We start from the raw sequence: 18,662 nt of genomic DNA, 5'->3' as shown, positions 1-18,662 counted from the left end.
TCTTTTCTTGCAGTATACGCACCCAAATTGATCTGGCGCGCCAGAACATTGGCTACTGTCCGCAGTTCGACGCATTGGATCCTTTGCTCACGGGATGGGAACACTTGGAATTTTATGCACGGCTTCGTGGAATACCCGAGAAGTACGTCCAGAAGGTTCGTATCAACTTTTACGCTTGCTCATTCTGTAAAATAATCTGTAACGTGTTTATCTTTTGGTTAAGGCAGTGCTTGCTCATCTTTTGAAGCAGCACTCGGCAGCCCACCTTGGAGATGGTTGATTTTTCTCTGCTGTAGCTTCACTTTTGACACAGGGTGAAAGCTACTCCCTTATTCAAATTACTCCCTTGAAAAACTCCCTTGAAACTCCCGTGAGATGACTCCCTTGAAAACTACTCCTGAACCTGGAATGGTTTATGGCTTTTCTAGCATTTCTCCAGCACATTGTGTGACAGCAGCGCCCCATAGTATTTCTTCCTCCTACAACTCAGAAGCCTTATTCGTGAAGCACTTTGTATGCTAAAAGCGTTTGTAAGAAGATGCGTCGGTGGGTCGTAATCGTGTGCGCGTTGGTACTAAAAGCAGCCAGCCAATGGCAGTACACTGTTACAAAAGAGAAACTTTGCGAATTCAGCTCCTGCTTTCAACCTCATTGGGTTGCACTTTTTCACTATGATGCTAAACTTCAAATCATTTGAAAACCTTGAATTATTGGTCGAGTCGCTATCTTCAAACGTAACTTCACAAAGATGGTACAGGTGGTGATAAATAGTTTCAGTGTTTGTCGTTTTCAGTTCATTATTCTTTCACCTAACAGTTGGTACATTACACTAAATATGCACACAGGGTTCCCAAAGCCAACTACTGCAACCGAACCCTTAATCAATAATAAAAGCAAAAAAAAAACAAAGTGTAAAAAGCATCAACTCTATTTTGTGTGCATTGACCCCACAAAGAGCCACGTGGGTTTCAGCTTTTAGAAGATTGCTGTGTCCTCGCTGCTGGATGCTTGTATAAAATAAATTCTGGATCACCTTTTTCTGCAGGTCGCAGACTGGGGCATTCGCAAGCTAGGCTTGCACCGTTACGCCCACCGATGTGCCGGCACCTACTCCGGGGGCAACAAGCGAAAGCTCAACACTGCCATTGCCTTAGTCGGAGATCCTCCTCTGGTGTTCCTGGTGAGAGCCGCTAACTTTTTACAGCAAAAAGTGTAATGAGGTCACATCAACAGCCAATTGCGGTGGCGTAGTTGTCCGCCCCCGCTGCCGGTGTCCATAACCTCAATCGCGCACAGTGAAAAAAAGATATCCTGGATCGAGCGGGATTTGAACCCGGGCCCTCTGCGTGGCATTCGAGTATTCTACCACAGAGCCACGCCGGTGCTTGAAACTCGCTCGCAAAAGGGCCCTAAATGGGCATCATGTCGGGTGAGGAATTGCGTTAACAGATTTAATATAGTGTGGTAGACAGGTAAAATGACAACCAGGCATTACACAATGCGAAATACGTAACGAGCGGGCAGTTTAAAGCTTCCCACCCGTTACAAAGTGCTTAGCCATAATTCTTCATTCTCTTAACCACAGCATCAACAGAGTGCACATAATGCCTTTCAGATGCGTAGCGGGTACCTCACTTCTCCACAGAATGATAAATAATGGCACAGAGGGTACTTCTCTACTTCACGAAATCATGATGGCTTATGGCATACTAGTGGGTAACTTGCAACTGTGCTTGTAGTAGTTGCCCCAAGAGAGTTTACAACGGGTTCTAGAAAGCCCCTTCTCCAACTTTCACTGTGACTGTGCTGCGTGTTCCATGCAGGCCTGGCATTTTTTTAAAAGGGAAATTGCGAAATGTGTGTTCTATACGAAGTGGGGATATTCTTGGAGGGAATCTCGGTGCAGAAATTTTTAGCATGTGTATGACACCGCGTGGAAGACTTGGCATGAACATTAACCTGATGAAGGGATGCGACATCTATTTAAAAAAAAATGCATAACTTAACGACATAGTTTGCATGGCCGGTAAGTTAATGTTTAGAAGCTCATAACCAGAAAACAAAGACAACACTATTTGAAGAATTTCGGGCAATGTCTAGCTTAACCTTTGCGAAAGTTTTGCTTGAAGATACTGTAAACTTGTTATTCGTACATCTCTACAAAATATTTTTCTAGAAATACCCCAGTTCATATCTATCACTGGCAACTAACTAAAGTGTACATAGTCTTCTCTCGCTGCTCATATTTGCGACACTGAAACCAGTGCATCAGATTCGGAAGAAAGCATTACAAATTTTCTCACATTTACTAGATAGAAGGTGTTTCAGATATTAATCTGTTTATCACGGAGCTAGTCCTCTGACACATTTCTGCTAGAACAGCCTCAGCAACTCTGGACTAAACCCTAGGAAGTTGCATACAGAAAGCACATAGGTGCACAAACAATGCGTGTTTGGTGCAACATTATGTCTGTGAGTTGTACACGTAATATCTCAAGTACATACTATTCCACATAAATGGCAGTGATTCGAAAACTGCCATACCGTAAGGTGCATGAAATGTGCCTTTTGTGATTGTAGTAAGTTTCCTCAGATTGGCACAGTGCAAAAAACTGTGCTGAGGTCATGGCATTTCTGCTTGCCACTCAGTCCTCCATTTTTCATGTTTTTTTAGGATGAGCCCACAACGGGCATGGACCCCAAGGCCCGCCGTTTTCTGTGGGACTGCATTCTGGACGTTGTTCGTGACGGCCGCTCGGTCATTCTGACATCGCACAGGCAAGTCACACTCATGCCACCTTACAGAGGCACTCGAGCCACCCTTACGAACACTGTACTGTTTCAGATTGTTCAGATTCACATTGTTCTGCTTCAGCAGAACAGTGTTTGTATGCTAAAGGGGGTAAAAGAAAAGACACGGCAGAAAAATAACTTGTTTTCCAAGGATTGTGTGTCATCTGTGATTTAATACCAATGTTTATGCAGATTGAATGTACTTAAAAACCAGTGCTCCAAGGTTGAAACAATAAGCACCAGAACGAAGCTGTGCAGACCCACGTTTGTTTCAACTTTAATAATAATAATAATAATAATAATAATAATAATAATAATAATAATAATAATAATAATAATAATAATAATAATAATAATAATAATAAACTGTTTCAACTTTGCAGCACTGCTTTTTAAGTACAAGTATGGCATTTCAACTTGCCCCAACACATTCTTTACACAAAAAATTCGGCAGATCCCACGTACCATGGGAGTCGATGTTATGCGAAGCATGCAGCAGGAAAGTGACTGTGGTGTATTTTTTTTTACTGAGCGAAAGGTTACAAAACGACGCTAAAGAGCTGTATATATTTTATACGCACACATATATGTTGAAGAGCCGCATATGTGTTATATAACCAGTTGTTTACAGTTGGGTAACGCTGCCAACGGCAACGTGGTTATTATACCAACACCAGAAGCGGTAAGCTGATTAATGCTTATACTTGTCTCTTACGATGGAGAACGCACGCACGTTTCACGAACCCGTGTGCATTTGTGGAAGAAGTTCTTGATAGTTCTTGAACAAGATCATCATCACCGCGATATGTGAGCATCAACAGCTGGTCATGACTTGTTATCGGATCAGGTCGTGATCGCGGTGACGAAGGGTACGTGTGTACTAAAGTATGAGGTATATTACAGCTGTTGGAAATCGTGGATGCCGTGGTCATATCGTCGACAAATTGTCTGTCGTTAGAGCAGGCGACATGTCGGAATCTGAAGTCACCCTTCGCGTTGGTGAGGTATAGCTAGGTCGTCGAGGCTGGGCCTGGATAGTGCTACGTATAGAACAACATCAGTGGATGGCGCTTGTCGTATTTGTAGACTACACGGGTGTATGTAGCCAACGTAGCCTAGTCTACAAAGCGGTTATAAATCAATCTGGCATCATCCTTGGTCAGCATAAGGCGATCGCCCACTCTCGTAAGAAATTAAGAGGTCAGTGCGTCGTTCTGGTGGACTAAGTGCTCTTTACGGTGCAATGATGTGAATATCATACGTAAATTTTGTTACTGTATTCCTCCGGGGTCGACCAATGTTTCAATATAGCTTGCTGAATCATAGGAATACATATGTAATGTTTATTAGACTGCTATAAACGCGGAGCTAGCACTGGAACCGCAGACGTTAATCAGATATGACGCCTGCGTTGTAGGGGTACCATGCAGTGTTTATTGCTTTCTTGTAAAATTAGAAGCAAGCAACACAACCACAAGTGACTGTGCACCGAGATTACACCTGCATAGGCTGTTTTTCCAAACCAGTTTATAGACCTGACGTGGCTCTATGGTAGAATACCTGATTACCACGCAGAATGCTCGGGTTCGATTCCTGCTCGGATCCTAATTTTCATTCTTCCCATTCGTCGGGTCAATGCTGCCGATGCCAGTTTTTCTTAACGCTCTCACATTTAATGTCTGTTCTCGCCGTTTCTGGGTTGATATAAACTGTCAATCACCTGTGGCGCATACCCGTGCACTGCGGCCCGTGCTAAACGGGTATGTGCCACACGTGTCTGGAGCGAAGGGTTTGACGATGTACACGACAGGATTATCACGTTATTCATGTCATGACCCGACAGTCATATTCGTCGAAACTTCTTACCCTCCCCTGCCAATTTTGGTCTACACCAAGTTAAGGAGGTGGTCATGAGAGCCCCCAGACGTAGGCGGCTAGATAGATAGATAGATAGATAGATAGATAGATAGATAGATACGTAGATAGAAACGCTCAAAGTGCCAAAGGTTCGCTAAGAAATGCTTCGCATTTAAAACAATGTATTTGACCATCAATGCATTAATTTGGAAAATAGCATGATCTTGGGTTGCATTACTGAAGTTCCAGCCTAGGTGATTTCTTGTGTAATGTGTGCATTCTTCTGAAATTTCTAAATGGGGAACGAGACGTTGCGATTAGTTTTACAATTTTATGTGTAAGTATGTAAGTGTATGAACACATCTATGTCCTGTGCCATGGATGCATGACTCATTCAATAATTATGTAAACCGAGGAACATGTTTTCTTGTACATTTTGTGTTGTTAAAAATGGTCTTACGGAATTATTATGAGGCTTCAGAACAATAGTTATTCTTCAGAGCTTCATGTGTTATTTCGGCTCGCTGGCTTACTTCAGTTTACCTGTTGTTACTTTGCATTGCCTATACTGCCACTTAATGTCTGTAAATTGCATATTAGTTTTGTGTTTGCATTAGAACACAATAACGTTTCTCTTAAAGCTTTCTTGAAATTCCTGCTTTACATATTTCAAGACAAGAATGAGTGAAGTGGTATGTGGCCTATGTCAAGGGCAGATACCTTTAAACTAGGGGTGTGCGAATATTCGAAATTTCGAATATTTTTCGAATGGTGTTTGCTATTCGATTCGATTTGCACTGGAGTTTTACTATTCGAACTATTCGAACTTCCCAAAAACAAATACAGTCAACATCCGATTGAAAGTTATCCCTTCAGATTTTTAATATGCTTCACCCCATCACACCCCGGTATTGCGGCAAAGCTGCCTTTCAAGCTCCGTTACGGTCGCAAATGTATTAACTCAAGAAAACGCTGGTTCCAACATGGAGATGAAAGATGTGGTGGAGGTGGGGGCTCAATTAATGCTGTTTTGGGCCTGAAATTTGGGCAAGAAGTCCGAAAAATCGGAAGCCGAAGCTTTTTAGCATCCAAAATTTCAGATGTTCTTATATATCGACGTCTACGAGGCAGATTTGGAACTCTGGACTTGAAGGGAGCACACCCTTGTCCGCCACATCAGTTGGGCTTGCACAGAAGTTGAGAGAGGAGGGGAGGCTGAGGAAATGGCATCTTTGCCTATCACGTGTAAAGTGTTGTCGGCAACACTTTGGTTGCACCAAATCATGTACATAAATACAATTCGGCCTCTACATTGCCTCATTCTTGATAAGACAACTATGAAACACCACCCCACCAGTGCTTCATCAACCTAGCAAAAAGAAACACTTTCTTGTTGCTATCTCATAAGAATATGCTTAGGAATCCTCTCTTTTTTTTTCTGCAATTTCGCTTCGAAGTATTAAAAAAATATTCCAGAAGTATCCGAGAAATATTAGAAAAATATTCTATTCGATTCGCACTCACACTTCAATATACGAATTCGCTTCGCACCCAAAATATTGCTATTCGCACAGCTCTACTTTAAACTTAAGCTTAACTATGGCTTTTCCTGAATACTGACTTCAGTTTTATGACAACAGCACATGCTCCAAAGTGATTAATCAAGACACTAACTACTAGAATTTCATTAACAAACTATTTTGACATTGCCGTTTGTCATGCAAGCAAATTCTGTCTCTTCAATTTAGCTGAAGAGGTAGCAGTGTGCCACATGGCACTGATGGGTTTTCGAAAATCTGTTTCAGATAACAACACGATGAATGGGTGATGTGTATGTTGTCATAGCAGTCCAATTAAGTTTTAAAAATCTTTTCACCGATTGGGTACTTCAACGCATGTCACCTGCATGCCGTATTACCTAATGCCTAATCAGAATGCTCTGAATGCTCCAGTGTTATTGTTTATATTTTTACAACATACCACAGATGTTGCAAGACTCTTCTTTTTCTTCTTTCTTGCAGTATGGAAGAGTGTGAAGCATTGTGCAGTCGGCTGGCAATTATGGTGAATGGGCAGTTTCGCTGCTTGGGGAGCATTCAGCATCTCAAAAACAAGTAAGCACATTGATTGATTGATTGATTGATTGATTGATTGATTGATTGATTGATTGATTGATTGATTTGGTTGCTGCTTCAAAATGGCACTTGGCCTCTCAGAGATGACACATCAAAGTATCTAGATTAATTTCCCATGGCTGATTTGCATGCAACATATCCAGGACTGCTCCAATGCACTTTGTGAAAATGCGGCTACTGTGGCTGGAAATCAAATTTGTAACTTCATGCTCAACAGATAAACACTGTACATAGCTTGTGATTGATAGCTTATTTTATTGATACAAGATTCTTACAGAAGTTTACACAGCAAACTGTTGAGCCAGTACCCATAGTTTATGAAAGCATTCCTTTTTTTTTTTACTGTATTACTTGATGTAAAATTAATTTGATACACAGGCAATTACGCACTTCATGATAAATAATGTTGACTGTAACAAAGCTGTAATCAACGTGATGCATAGTGGCACTGCCAGAGATAGTGAACGTGCCAAGGTTTTGGCACATAAAACCCCTCAAATTATTTTTATTGACTGTGATGCCTTCCTTACGCCGTCTGTAATCAAGCTAGTCATCGGGTAGACTGTCAACAGCATAGACAAGAGAGCTTAGGCATGTCTGTTCTGAGGAAGCCCTCAAGGCGTAGGAAGGTTCGTTATAGAAAAAAATTGTTGTCCGCCCATTAATGGCATGAGTGTCTAAAAGAAATTCATATAGATTTGCCAGAAAGAAAGCATTCTAGCTGACGAAAAGTTTGTTCTGGTCTGGGGTGCAACATAGGATGTAATCCCAGGCCTGGACAAAACCTTTCGTCAACTATGAAGCTTTCTTTGGGAGAAATCTGTTTGTATTTCATTTGTAACTGTTTTCTACAAATGGGGTTGCCACGGTCGTACAGTGGTTACGATATTGGCTGCTTATCTGAAAGATGGGGTTCAATCCTGGCCATGGTGGGGGGGGGGGGGCGTTCAAACCCCCCTCCCACCGAAACACATACAAACACACGCACAAGTATATGTGGTTGAACCCCCTCTCCCTCCCCCCTTCCTGCAAAAAATTTCTGGCTATGCCCCTGCTTTGCAAGGTTGTGTTTTTATTCCGAGTGTCTCGAATCTTCCACGCAGGTATGGCTCGGGCTACACTGTGACCCTGAAAGTGGGTGGAACCTCGTCAGAGCTCTCCCACGTGGCTTCCTTGATGGAAAACTCATTCGGTGCCGCTGATGCCCAGCTCCGGGAGCAACACCTGAACCAGATGGAGTACCAGATATCACCAAGCGTGCCACTCGCGGTGCTGTTTCAACGGCTCGAAGCGGCCCGTGAGAGTTCGTCGCTTGACGATTACTCCGTCACGCAGACAACGCTTGATCAGGTGAGTACGACCTCCTACGAAGAACTAGGCAGCCGTGTGAGAGGCATTTGTATGGTTTTGTTAGAATTGTGCGTCTGTGCGATCCCTACTCGTAGCAAATTTTATAGGCAGGATTAAACTGGGCTTTATAGTGCTGTTTCCAGCCAATGAGCCAAAGCTAGCGTCTCTGTTCATCACCTGCCTCATCGATCTAGTAGTTATGGTGCTTGACTGCTGACCTGAAGGTTGTGGGATCGAGTCCCGGATGCAGTGGCCACATTTTGATGGATGGAAATACTAGAGACTCGTGTGCCTAGATTTAGGTGCACGTTAAAGAACCCCAGGTGGACAAAATTTCCAGAGCCGTCTCATAATCATAACGCGGTTTTGGGGCATAATGCCCCAACAATTATTCATTATTTGTTACAGTTCTAATTGTGACTTCTTCTTGACTGGCTCAGCTGAAGCGGGACACAGAGCAGAACCTCGCATCCTTGTGTTTCGCCTTTGACAGCAATCATAAAAAGGCATGCGAGAAGGTCTTGGGAGGTATTGCTGTGGTACTTGTAGAAAACCCACTTCCGTGTGATGTGCTGACCGCATCCGAGAGCGTAAGCAGTGTTCAACTGGAATTTTGAATGCAGCTTTGACGTTCCCACCAACTTTCCCAGTAACATACACTTCTGCAGAATTGCCTAATGAGATGCATGTAAGAGCTGATGCGAGACAGAACATGTAGAGCAGACCAAGATAGGCCCATGCACTAAAGACCGATGGCTTGTCTTGAACCATCAAGGAGAAAACATTCAAGAAGTGATCTACTGCACAGTAAACATAATTTGCTAAGACTTCTTGATGGGGGTGTTTTTTCTGAAATAATGTATGCGTACCTAACGAAAAACAGCACTTAGATTCTGTGTCCTGTCTTACGCTGGCACCAATACGCATCCATTTGGATGAGTTCTCCAGCAACAAAACCAGTCATGGGTGAATATTTGAGTGCTTCGAATATTCGAACGAATATTACAGTATTCGAATTCGCTTCGACACGGGTTTAAAGCATTTGACGTTTCGAAGTTTTCGAAATAAACAAGTAGATGTATATTTGACTGCCCATAACTATCTTTGTAAAGATGGTTTCACTACAGGATGGAGCTGCCATGCCGTGAAAGCACCTTACCAGAAATTCGCTGTCGCGAGGTCACACCTCGAGTAATTATTTTTTAACTTTAAAGGCGTGTTATATGTGCTAAGTATAGCAAATTTTAAAACGTACCATATTTTACTACTTATATAACCATACCCTACTGCTATTCAAGTCTTGCTACTTTTCAAAGTGGCTTCCACTTCGCTTCGAACAAAAAAGTGGCATTCAAACACACCTCATTCTACTTCTTGAAAATATTGTGCGAGATAGTTGGGTCATGACAAAAATGCTTATTTTTTAAATAATATGTTATATACACTATCCGAACTACTCGATTCGAAATTATTTGACCAAATCAGTATTCGCCCATCCCTAAACAAGACTCCTGTCAGACAGAAGCGAATACTTTAGTGAAGATGCCACGAGGGTGATGGCTGATGCCGACTTGACGTTACAGTGTTTTAAAATGCGTTTGGTGCTGTGCCCAACAGGTGTTCATAAACTTCGCCAAGCAGCAAGGTGATGTCAAAGGCGAGCAGGGGGACGTGGAAAGTGACCTGCCGTCTCCGTTGCCATCGTCACCAAAGGTCACTCACCCTCCCACGAGCCCCGCAGTTGACAAGCTCACACCCGTTGTCAGCATACGGCCCGCTTCTGCTGGTAAGCTTAGCAGTTTTCATTACTGCAATAGCTGTTGTATATTACTCACTAGATGGTGCCCACATGTTTTGGCTTATGCATCACTACGGGTGCCCGCAAAGGCTGCTTCTGCGGAGTTTTTGGTTGAACCTAGAGTGAAAATGGAAACATTCTGTGACTGCAGTGAATTTTCAGGAATTTCCAAATGAGCGAGAAAGATTGATCCTTCTAGATGAAAGCAAAAAATTGCCAAAGCTAAATTTTTTGTTATGGCTTTAAATGATTAGAGGAAGAATAACTTATAAGAGGGTTACTCTAATCTTGGATCTCATGGATGCCGTTAACGGAGGCAAGAACACTTGATGCTTTTGCATTAACCGTTTGATTAAGTTGACAAAGAGCCCTTTTAAGGTGTGATAAGCGGTGGTGTGTAACGTGAGCAAGCAAAGTTGTTTGTTTCTCTTTTTAGTGTTACTTTTTCAGGGCTGTCATTGCTGTGCTTCCAGTTCTGTGAGTCAGTGTGCTGTTATGTCGCATATGTAGTAGCCACTTCCAGAAGGACAGGGCTATTTATATGCGTGTCTCAGTAATATAAAAACACATTTTTGTTTCAAGCAGAAAAAAAGCTTGAAATTATTCTCATACCACCCACCCCTTTCTACTCACCCCCCAAAAGAAAAGAGAAGAGAAAGCTTTAAAAGTGCTTCTGTGCACATTTACTTCCTTTGATCCAAGTAATATATTTCTGCCACTGATGCCATCAGTGCTACCCGCCACGGTGGTCTAGTGGTTGTGGTGCTCGAATGCTGACCTGCAGGTTGCGGGATCGAATCCCTACTGTGGCGGCCGCATTTTCGATGGAGGCAAAAATGCTTGAGGCCCATGTACTTTAATGCGCCCGTGTATTTAGGGGTGCATTAAAGAACCCCAGATGGTCGAAATTTCCAGAGCCCTCCACTACAGTGTCCCTCATAATCATATCGTGGTTTTGGGATGTAAAACCCCAACAATTATATTGATGCCACCAGTAAGCATCAAATATGCACCTAGAACAGCAGCTTTGCTCAGCCTGACTTGGTTTGTCATGCACTGGAGGCTATAGTTATGGCTTTTTGCATCTGAGCGTTGTTGACATCTATAATTTTGTTGTTGCATGGTCCTCATTGCAGATTGCAGTTTTATTGCACCAATTTTTGTGTCCGTTTTGTTGCTGAATATAGGATTTAATGAGTGAAACTTAGCCCTGAATGTGACATCGTTACTTCAAGGTTCGACTGTGTCGCAACGACGCATTAATCGGTTTTGCCCGTCTCTGCACGCAGGTCCACTGTCACGAGGCCAAGAACTCATCGAGCTTCCAGAATGGATCCGGGAGACCGACATCGTGTGAAGCCACGGTGCAGCACCGAAAGGTGTTTTCCAGCTGTGATATCCTCCCATCATCGAGTGCACGTGACAAGTGGTGCTTTCCCAATCCCCCCATTTTCGAGAACCGAGAGAAAACCGAGTGTACGTCAGTGCAAGTGTGAAAGCACAGGTGTCGTTCCATCCAACCTCGCACAGCCCAGCAGGTGATGCGTTTCTCTTAGTTTTGTTCTCCTCGGTTATCCCGTCGTCGGAGCGACTTCTCCGCGTGAAGTTCTACGTCCTCCTGATTGTGCCGGTTACCAATGGGCCCTCGTGACTGGTGAAACTCTTAGTGGCACCAACTTTGTGACCAGTGAAACTGATTGGTGGCGAAAACGTTGTGTGCTACCAGCCTTCGATGTGTTACAGGAAGCGTTCCATCATTTTTGTTGCTAGCACTTGCAGTTGTTGTGGGTGCACAGGGCAAACACAAATGACCTCCCCGATCTCCTTGCTGCCTCGTAGCCGTGGAGTGAAAATGCGGCGGCGCAGTGGGTGAAATGAGTGTGTCGAAGACATGCAGCGATTGTTCAATTCATGGAACGATACGAAACGAATGAACAAAAAGGGAATTTTTTTTCGAGGGGCTCGTTTCTTTGTTAGACACAACCAAATGAATCCAACAGACAATTGGCCGAAGGAAAGCATAGGGGATGTTAGTTGTCTTTAACTGTGGTGCAGAAATTAAGACGTAAACTGAAATTAATTAAAGTGGACAAGAAAATGCCATTTGCGTTGGTGGGATTCGAACCCACAACCTTCTAAATACATGTCCGATGCTCTACTGGTTAAGCTACGACAGAACGTGCTTCCCCGTCCACTCTGTTGGGTATTTCTGTTCCTGTAATCCCTGGGAGTGTTAGCCAGCGCCACTCGTAGCCGAGGCGGCAAGTGTGGAACTAAGTGGCACGCGTATGGCTGCACACGATTGTTTGCAAAATAACAACAAAAGTGCTCAGCATTTTTAAAATATTTTCTTGCAAATAGCAGATTGGGGAGATCATTTCTGCTAGCCCTGTCCCCTGTCCCGGTTGTCATAGCCTGTCACAAGTTATGTCTGACGAGCACACAAGGGGCCGTATTCTGAGATCATCACTTTTTAGCAACAATGTAGCTTTGCATGACATAGGGTCTCGCCTGTTCAATGGCTGAGGTGACTACATGCGTGCCTTTCCTCAACCAGTCAATCGGCGCGCACTGAAAGCGACATTTTGACGGCATCTCCAAAAGTGATTGCTTCAGAATATGGCCCCCGATTCTACGGTATGATGCCTTAGAATGAATCATCGTGTGTGCAATCTTCAATTCATAAGTTGCGGTCACGACTTAACTTCGGATGCCGGCTGGATTTTCGTCGATTTTATAGTTTGCTGGTGGGTTTTAAAAAATTTGCTAGCTCAGATGCAGACTCGGATACTGCACTGAGCACTCAATACACCCATGAGTGTAGTGACCATTCTTACTAAACCAAATGCCACCCGTTATAGCAGGTTGGCAAGTCTGCATGAAGCACTCTGGTTCTGCAAAGGTTGCAAGTACGAATGTGTGTCTGTCGACAACGCAAGTTTTAGACCTGTGCGTGGTGATATGGGCTGTGATCATAAGGGCATGACTCAGACTGAGTTTGACATTGAGTGAAGGCTTTCCGGTGTTGTACAGGACGCTTAGACTACCGAAAGAGGTTTTTTTGATTGTTGGTTTGTCGCACTGATGGTTGTGTTGCGATCTGCTGTTTGAGCAAGAACCTGTCTTGCTTGCATTTTTCTTGCTTGTTTTGACATTGCAGTGAGCTTAGTATTACAACTGCGAATGCAGCGTGATGTCTTGATTTTATCTGTAGGGTCGAACATGAGTGCAGGAAACCTTTGAATTTTGTGCAATAATCGACTCTGCTTAAAGTGTTCCCATAACCAGCATTACTGGCATTGAAAGAACATTAGTTTTATTTGTCTTTGAGTACGTTATGTCATACTACTTTCGTTATTAACTGGTTGTCGCGAGTGGTTTTCCTAGCATACTTTTGTAACACAGAACGGATGGACCGTCAGGGCTGTTAATAATGAAGTGTGAGACCACTTTGACTACAGCAACCCAGTGCATATTTATTTTGTTTCAAAAGCACCTCTTATTGGCCGAGTCGGAATTGTGTACTGGTAGAGCCACGCTTTGAGTATACCGACAACGCAAGACATGTAAACAAGAAATGGGAGATGTGTACCGTTTGTCAGTTTGAGGTTCTGACTTTGTCTGCATCTCCAAAATGCAACTTTATGGGTAAACCTCATTTTAAAGTGTAAACATGTTGCCGGTCAATTTTCCTGCAAATGACAGGCTTGCAAATGTTTTTTTTTTTAATTCATAACGCTCTTTTGATGAGAGCTCTCCTCTGCAGGATGGTGGTGAATTATGCCTACTGTTCCTGATTTGGATAAAATGTACATGACAAATGCCACTTTATATTGTAACATACTGTAACGCTCATTTTAGTGCTAAAAAGCACAAGTGCTTTGCCATGCATTAGTGCATTGTAGCTCACACACACGATAGTATACAGCTTCGCATACTGCACTAAATTTATTTACCACCACAGCCATTTCGAGTTGTAGGATGTTACTTTCGAATAATGTTAAATTTCTCTCCGATGTGTCATCTATTTCGGCTTGAAGATCTGAAAATGTTGCTCTTGTCATTGACTTCGATGACATGTGCATTCTTAAAACATGTAATGTGCTTTTCAGTAAACTGACATGAGGATCAGTAACCAAAGTGGGTATTTGAGGATCTGCATCGAAAAGTGATGCAGGGGTAACTACAACATGACATGTAGATATGGCGTAGGTGTACGACCGTCTACATGCTCCTTTATTGTTATAGTGACTTCACAATTTATTGCGTCTTGTAATCTTTTCTTTTGTTGTTGTTGATTTGTTACGACTTTTGATTCCATTATGCAAGGTTCCTGAACAGTCGTTCTGTAGAACGCTGATCTTACATTAGTAGCTAGCATTCCTTTTGTTTGTGACGTGGTTGTGAAACCTAGTGTTTCTGTAATGCGTGTATTTTTATTTTTTAGCGTTGTTCTGTAGTGGGGATGATATTCTGGGCACCACCAAAAAACATTGGATTTAGTTACCAAAGACATTTTTTTGGCACTTTGTGTGGCCACAATTATGCTCACATAAACTTCGGTCGTGCAAGTATACTGTTGCGCCAGGCGTCGTACCAACTTTCCTGGTATGTCATAGGCATGTGCAAGTTAGAAGTTGCACTATGGACTCCGCCCACATTAACACTACTGCCAGCTTTGTTGTGCAAAGAATTCATGTATCACAATCTTTTTGTTTTAACCTTGCGATTAATGTACTATAAATGTGATTTCTTTTTTTCTCTTACAAATCTTATCTCTTAACGCAAGATCATGGTTCTACGAGGATTTGATAAAACATAACACTAAGTGCAAAAAAAAAAACTCAGGTTAAGAGCAGTAGCTACATCAGATGGCAAAAACAACGTCATACTCTAAAGGCATAGGGAAGCTCCCTGCAATCATAAGTGGAATCATATTTGAAACACCTGGTGAATATTCAGTTGCTTCTAACCCAATTCCATCTATTTCACTTTCCATATTTGGTTGGCAGAACAGCTGAATATCACATGCTGCTAAGGTCACTGGAGATTTATGACGTTTGCGAGATATGCGCAACTACTATTTTGGTATGTGTACGTAATACGTAATGTTAGGGACGCATTACTCCATATACCATATGACCAGAAGCAATTTTTTCTTCTAATAGGATGGCATGTGGAGCAAGTTTATGCATGCACATAGAACCTTTAACTACATTCATCTTTTCCATTGTCTTACATAATTTACTGTTTAGTGTAGGCTGAGCTCAGTCCAACTGAACATGTTGTTTTGATCTGCATTGTAAAAGGAAATGGTGCTACCCTACATAGGTACTAGTTGGTACTATTACTACCTATTAGGTGTCAGGACTACCTAATAGTATGTACTAGTGCTAACTACTAGCAAACACCAGTAGGTACTAGTAGCAACATAGCTACTAGCACTCATGTACCAGTGCATTTTCTGCAGGAGCCAGGTTTTTTTCTCCAATAGTGTAGACATTGCGTCGTCGTCACTTGGTGACCACTATGCAGTGTTTTGGTGGCATAGGGGCCTGTGCTGGTTGGAACTTTCCAAACCTTTTATATGCGCATTATCAGTGCCAGCCGTGCTCGTGAATTTCGTTTTACGACGCAGCCATACACTTTATTACTGCCGTAGCACAGAGCCTAGTGTGTAGGTGCTGCTAGCATGTGCACCTCAGCTATTAAAAGAGCTGTTTTGTAAAGAGACTGCTTGAGAGATGTAGCTTGTTGAGGGCTACATGCTTGTTGGCCGACATGCCTGTTGTACACATGTTAACGTAGCATTTATGATAGTGTTAACCAGTACATTGGTCGGAAGGCAAGCTGACGTATACGGAACAAACTTGCAAGTGTCATCGCAGCGCTGTTCTGCAGGCCTGTGTAGCGGTCTTGTAGTTTGCACGGGGTCCGTATTGGTAGCTGTACTGTATTAAGGACTGCCTGTACAGTGAATTTGCATTGTAAAATTCTATCATTGTTACATAGCTTAGGCATCCTGACCACATGGATTCAGTACAAGACCGTGGCATTGTTGTGGTAGTCCTTCACTGTTGTGGGCCAACCAACAAAAAGGCAGCGAAACAATTTCCTGATAGTCTATTTGGCCAAAGCATTTATACGATGTCACTGTTAGAACCTCCGCTCCTACCTCCTCTCTTTTTTATTCGGCAAACAACTTCGATGAATGCGTGAAAGATGTGCGTGGCCATGTTGAACTATCAATGAAAATTTTAAGGATGAAATCGAGGTGTATGTGCGAAGTTGTGAGCAAGAGAAGATAACTGTTGGTTCATGTATCTATGCACGTTCTCATTAGGATCATCCATGAAGATAACCGTTGTCATTTTCTTTGTCAAATTGGTCGATGAGGCATTCACATGCTTTTTAACTTGACAAAATGCAAATACGATTATCTTCGCGGCACATTTGACAAGAATGTGAACAGGTATACATGTGTAAACACTCACTGTCCTTTCTTTACAACGCTTTACCAGCAGCTGTCACATTTTTGGAAGGTTACACACAGCAAGGTCTCTGAAAATCCTGAATATTTCGGTGGTCTGGGCACACAACCCCACGTGTGATCTTCGACAAGTATTAGCATGTGCAAGACAATATTATATTGCGCAGTTTAACTGACTGCCAGGAAATGTAGTCACAGGCTGCTAGGCAATTCAACATTTTCTCAGGTCCCACAATCTTTAAATGTTTGATGCTTACCTGTCTATACACTCTAAAAAAAGGGTGTATTTGGGCCGACTTTTGCCACACAACAGTAATCGTTGTCTGGCTTGCTTGCATTATTTCTGTTCTCGAAAACTCTGCGCTCACCATTTTTCTGTCGGGAGTGCTATGTAATGCAGATAGTGCTTGCACCATTCGTGACATTGAAGTACCGGGCGCTCGGTGATAATACAAGGAAAGGTGAACGAGATAGATTAAAATTATTGATATATGACAACAAGATGCCCCAAACGTGCCCTTTTTTGTAGAATGTAGTTGGCATTCCAGCTAAGTACTGTTTTTTTTTTCTTTGATTTCTGTTGGTTAGTTCATGTACATGCGAAATTTGTTTGCTGGATCTTACAAAATATTGAGTCAACCATCTTAGTTCAGAGCCATTTTGCCAGTACACTCATTCATTTCAGAATTCATTTCAAAATTAGCGGTGTCGCATATGCATAGTGGGAACAAGTTGATCATAGTAAGACACATTTGTACTGCATTTCAAAGCACAGCTCTCTTGTGTGAGCGAAAGCCGCAATGAACAAATACAACCATTTTCCTTCTTACTGCGTAAGAAATGTCTGAGAATATTATTTTTTTAGAGTGCTGATTTCAACATGCTGTACAGTTTTGCCTCCTCCTGTTGTGGGCAAGAGTTGTCGGATGATTTCGTTTTTGTTGTTGTGTTTTGCAGTGATCTCTGGACGGGGCCCAGACACGTGAGCGTAGGTTAGGTGTTAACTAAGAGACCCCAGAGCCTTAGACTTGTTGTATATATGTGCAATAGCTACTGACAAAGTACGCGTTTTCGGAAATGCGACAGTTTTTGTCTATTTCTCTTAAAATTGGCAGTTTTGCTAGGCAAGACCTGTCTGCAGCAATACAACACACACATATGCCTGGTGCTGGGGATTGTTCATATTTACTGTTATTGACAGTGAACGGTTAGTTGTAGCACATCGTTTCACAAGGTGGACACTCCGAGGCCTCATCAACAAAACAGAAAGGAAATGTACATTTTCAGAGAGGCTGAGTGTATCAACCTGTGAAAATAGTGTATTTCATTGTTGTTTTAGGTGTGGTCACTCATTCCACCTTGAAGCTTGTTGCTCTCCGATTCAGTGTTAACGTGTATAGCTTATTATTTTTTTTTGTGCTGTGATAAACACGCATTTGCTTCTGACATCCAAAGGTGCACCTTCTGTCTTTTGGCAGTCATTTCACTACGCAGAAAAGTATTGCAGCGTCACGTTGTCATAGCAGTCATCTTGTTGTAAATGCAGGTCAACAGTGATACACCCGTTTCGTTCTTGCTGTATACACAAACCGCTTGGTTCTCTCTGGTGCATTCTGTTATGAAACGTTTTACTGTGCGTGTACTCTTCATTTCAATCTCCAAGTATGAGCACGTCTCATTTATGCAGCTGTTCTGGTGTTCCTGTGATTTGTTCTGTTGCAACTTGGTGGAAGTAAAGATACTGTTTTTTTCTTCAGGAGTCACGTCTCTGTTTTCTGTGCTTAATGTTATCGATCGAGCACGTCTCGATTGATCGAATTGTGATAGTTAAAAGTGTGTAATGAACTGCATGTCGTTGCCTCTAGCACTTCTTACGGGATGCTTGTTAGGTGGTGCTGCCAGAAAATAAATTTAGTTTTCAATGCTTAGGGCAGCTGTAAGCGACTGCAGCGAGTCGCCTATCAAATGATAAGCTAATTTTGCCAAACAAAACTAGTGTCAGTCAACCTTCCACGTCTCGAATTCCTTTTAAGCAAAGACAACTAAATGAAATCTAATGAGTATGGACTTGTGTTGCATCTGAAATTACTTTCACACCATCTCCAGCCTGCGACAATAATTTAGACAGACACGGCACTCGTCGCATTGTCTTAAGCTTTTTCACTAGTCCAGCAGTTCAAGTCTGTTCGCACCATTACGTAAAACAGCGAGCACATATTCTATCTCACAGCCTTAGCAA

General features: G+C 42.5%; 1 protein-coding gene across 1 annotated transcript in view; it reads left to right on the top strand.

The window, feature by feature from the left end:
- LOC119404895 (phospholipid-transporting ATPase ABCA1-like) overlaps nucleotides 1-18,173 on the top strand; it is a 64,871-nt gene extending 46,698 nt beyond the window's left edge. The window contains 7 exon segments of the mRNA XM_037671586.2: nucleotides 14-155; nucleotides 1,046-1,180; nucleotides 2,675-2,778; nucleotides 6,672-6,764; nucleotides 7,889-8,135; nucleotides 9,753-9,921; nucleotides 11,223-18,173. Of these exon segments, the coding sequence (XP_037527514.2) occupies nucleotides 14-155; nucleotides 1,046-1,180; nucleotides 2,675-2,778; nucleotides 6,672-6,764; nucleotides 7,889-8,135; nucleotides 9,753-9,921; nucleotides 11,223-11,290 (958 nt within the window). The 3' untranslated portion in view covers nucleotides 11,291-18,173.
- The last annotated feature ends 489 nt before the right edge of the window (nucleotides 18,174-18,662 follow it).

The sequence above is a fragment of the Rhipicephalus sanguineus genome, chromosome 9, assembly GCF_013339695.2.
Source record: "Rhipicephalus sanguineus isolate Rsan-2018 chromosome 9, BIME_Rsan_1.4, whole genome shotgun sequence".
NCBI lineage: Eukaryota > Metazoa > Arthropoda > Arachnida > Ixodida > Ixodidae > Rhipicephalus > Rhipicephalus sanguineus.
This window is presented reverse-complemented; position numbering and strand designations above follow the sequence as displayed.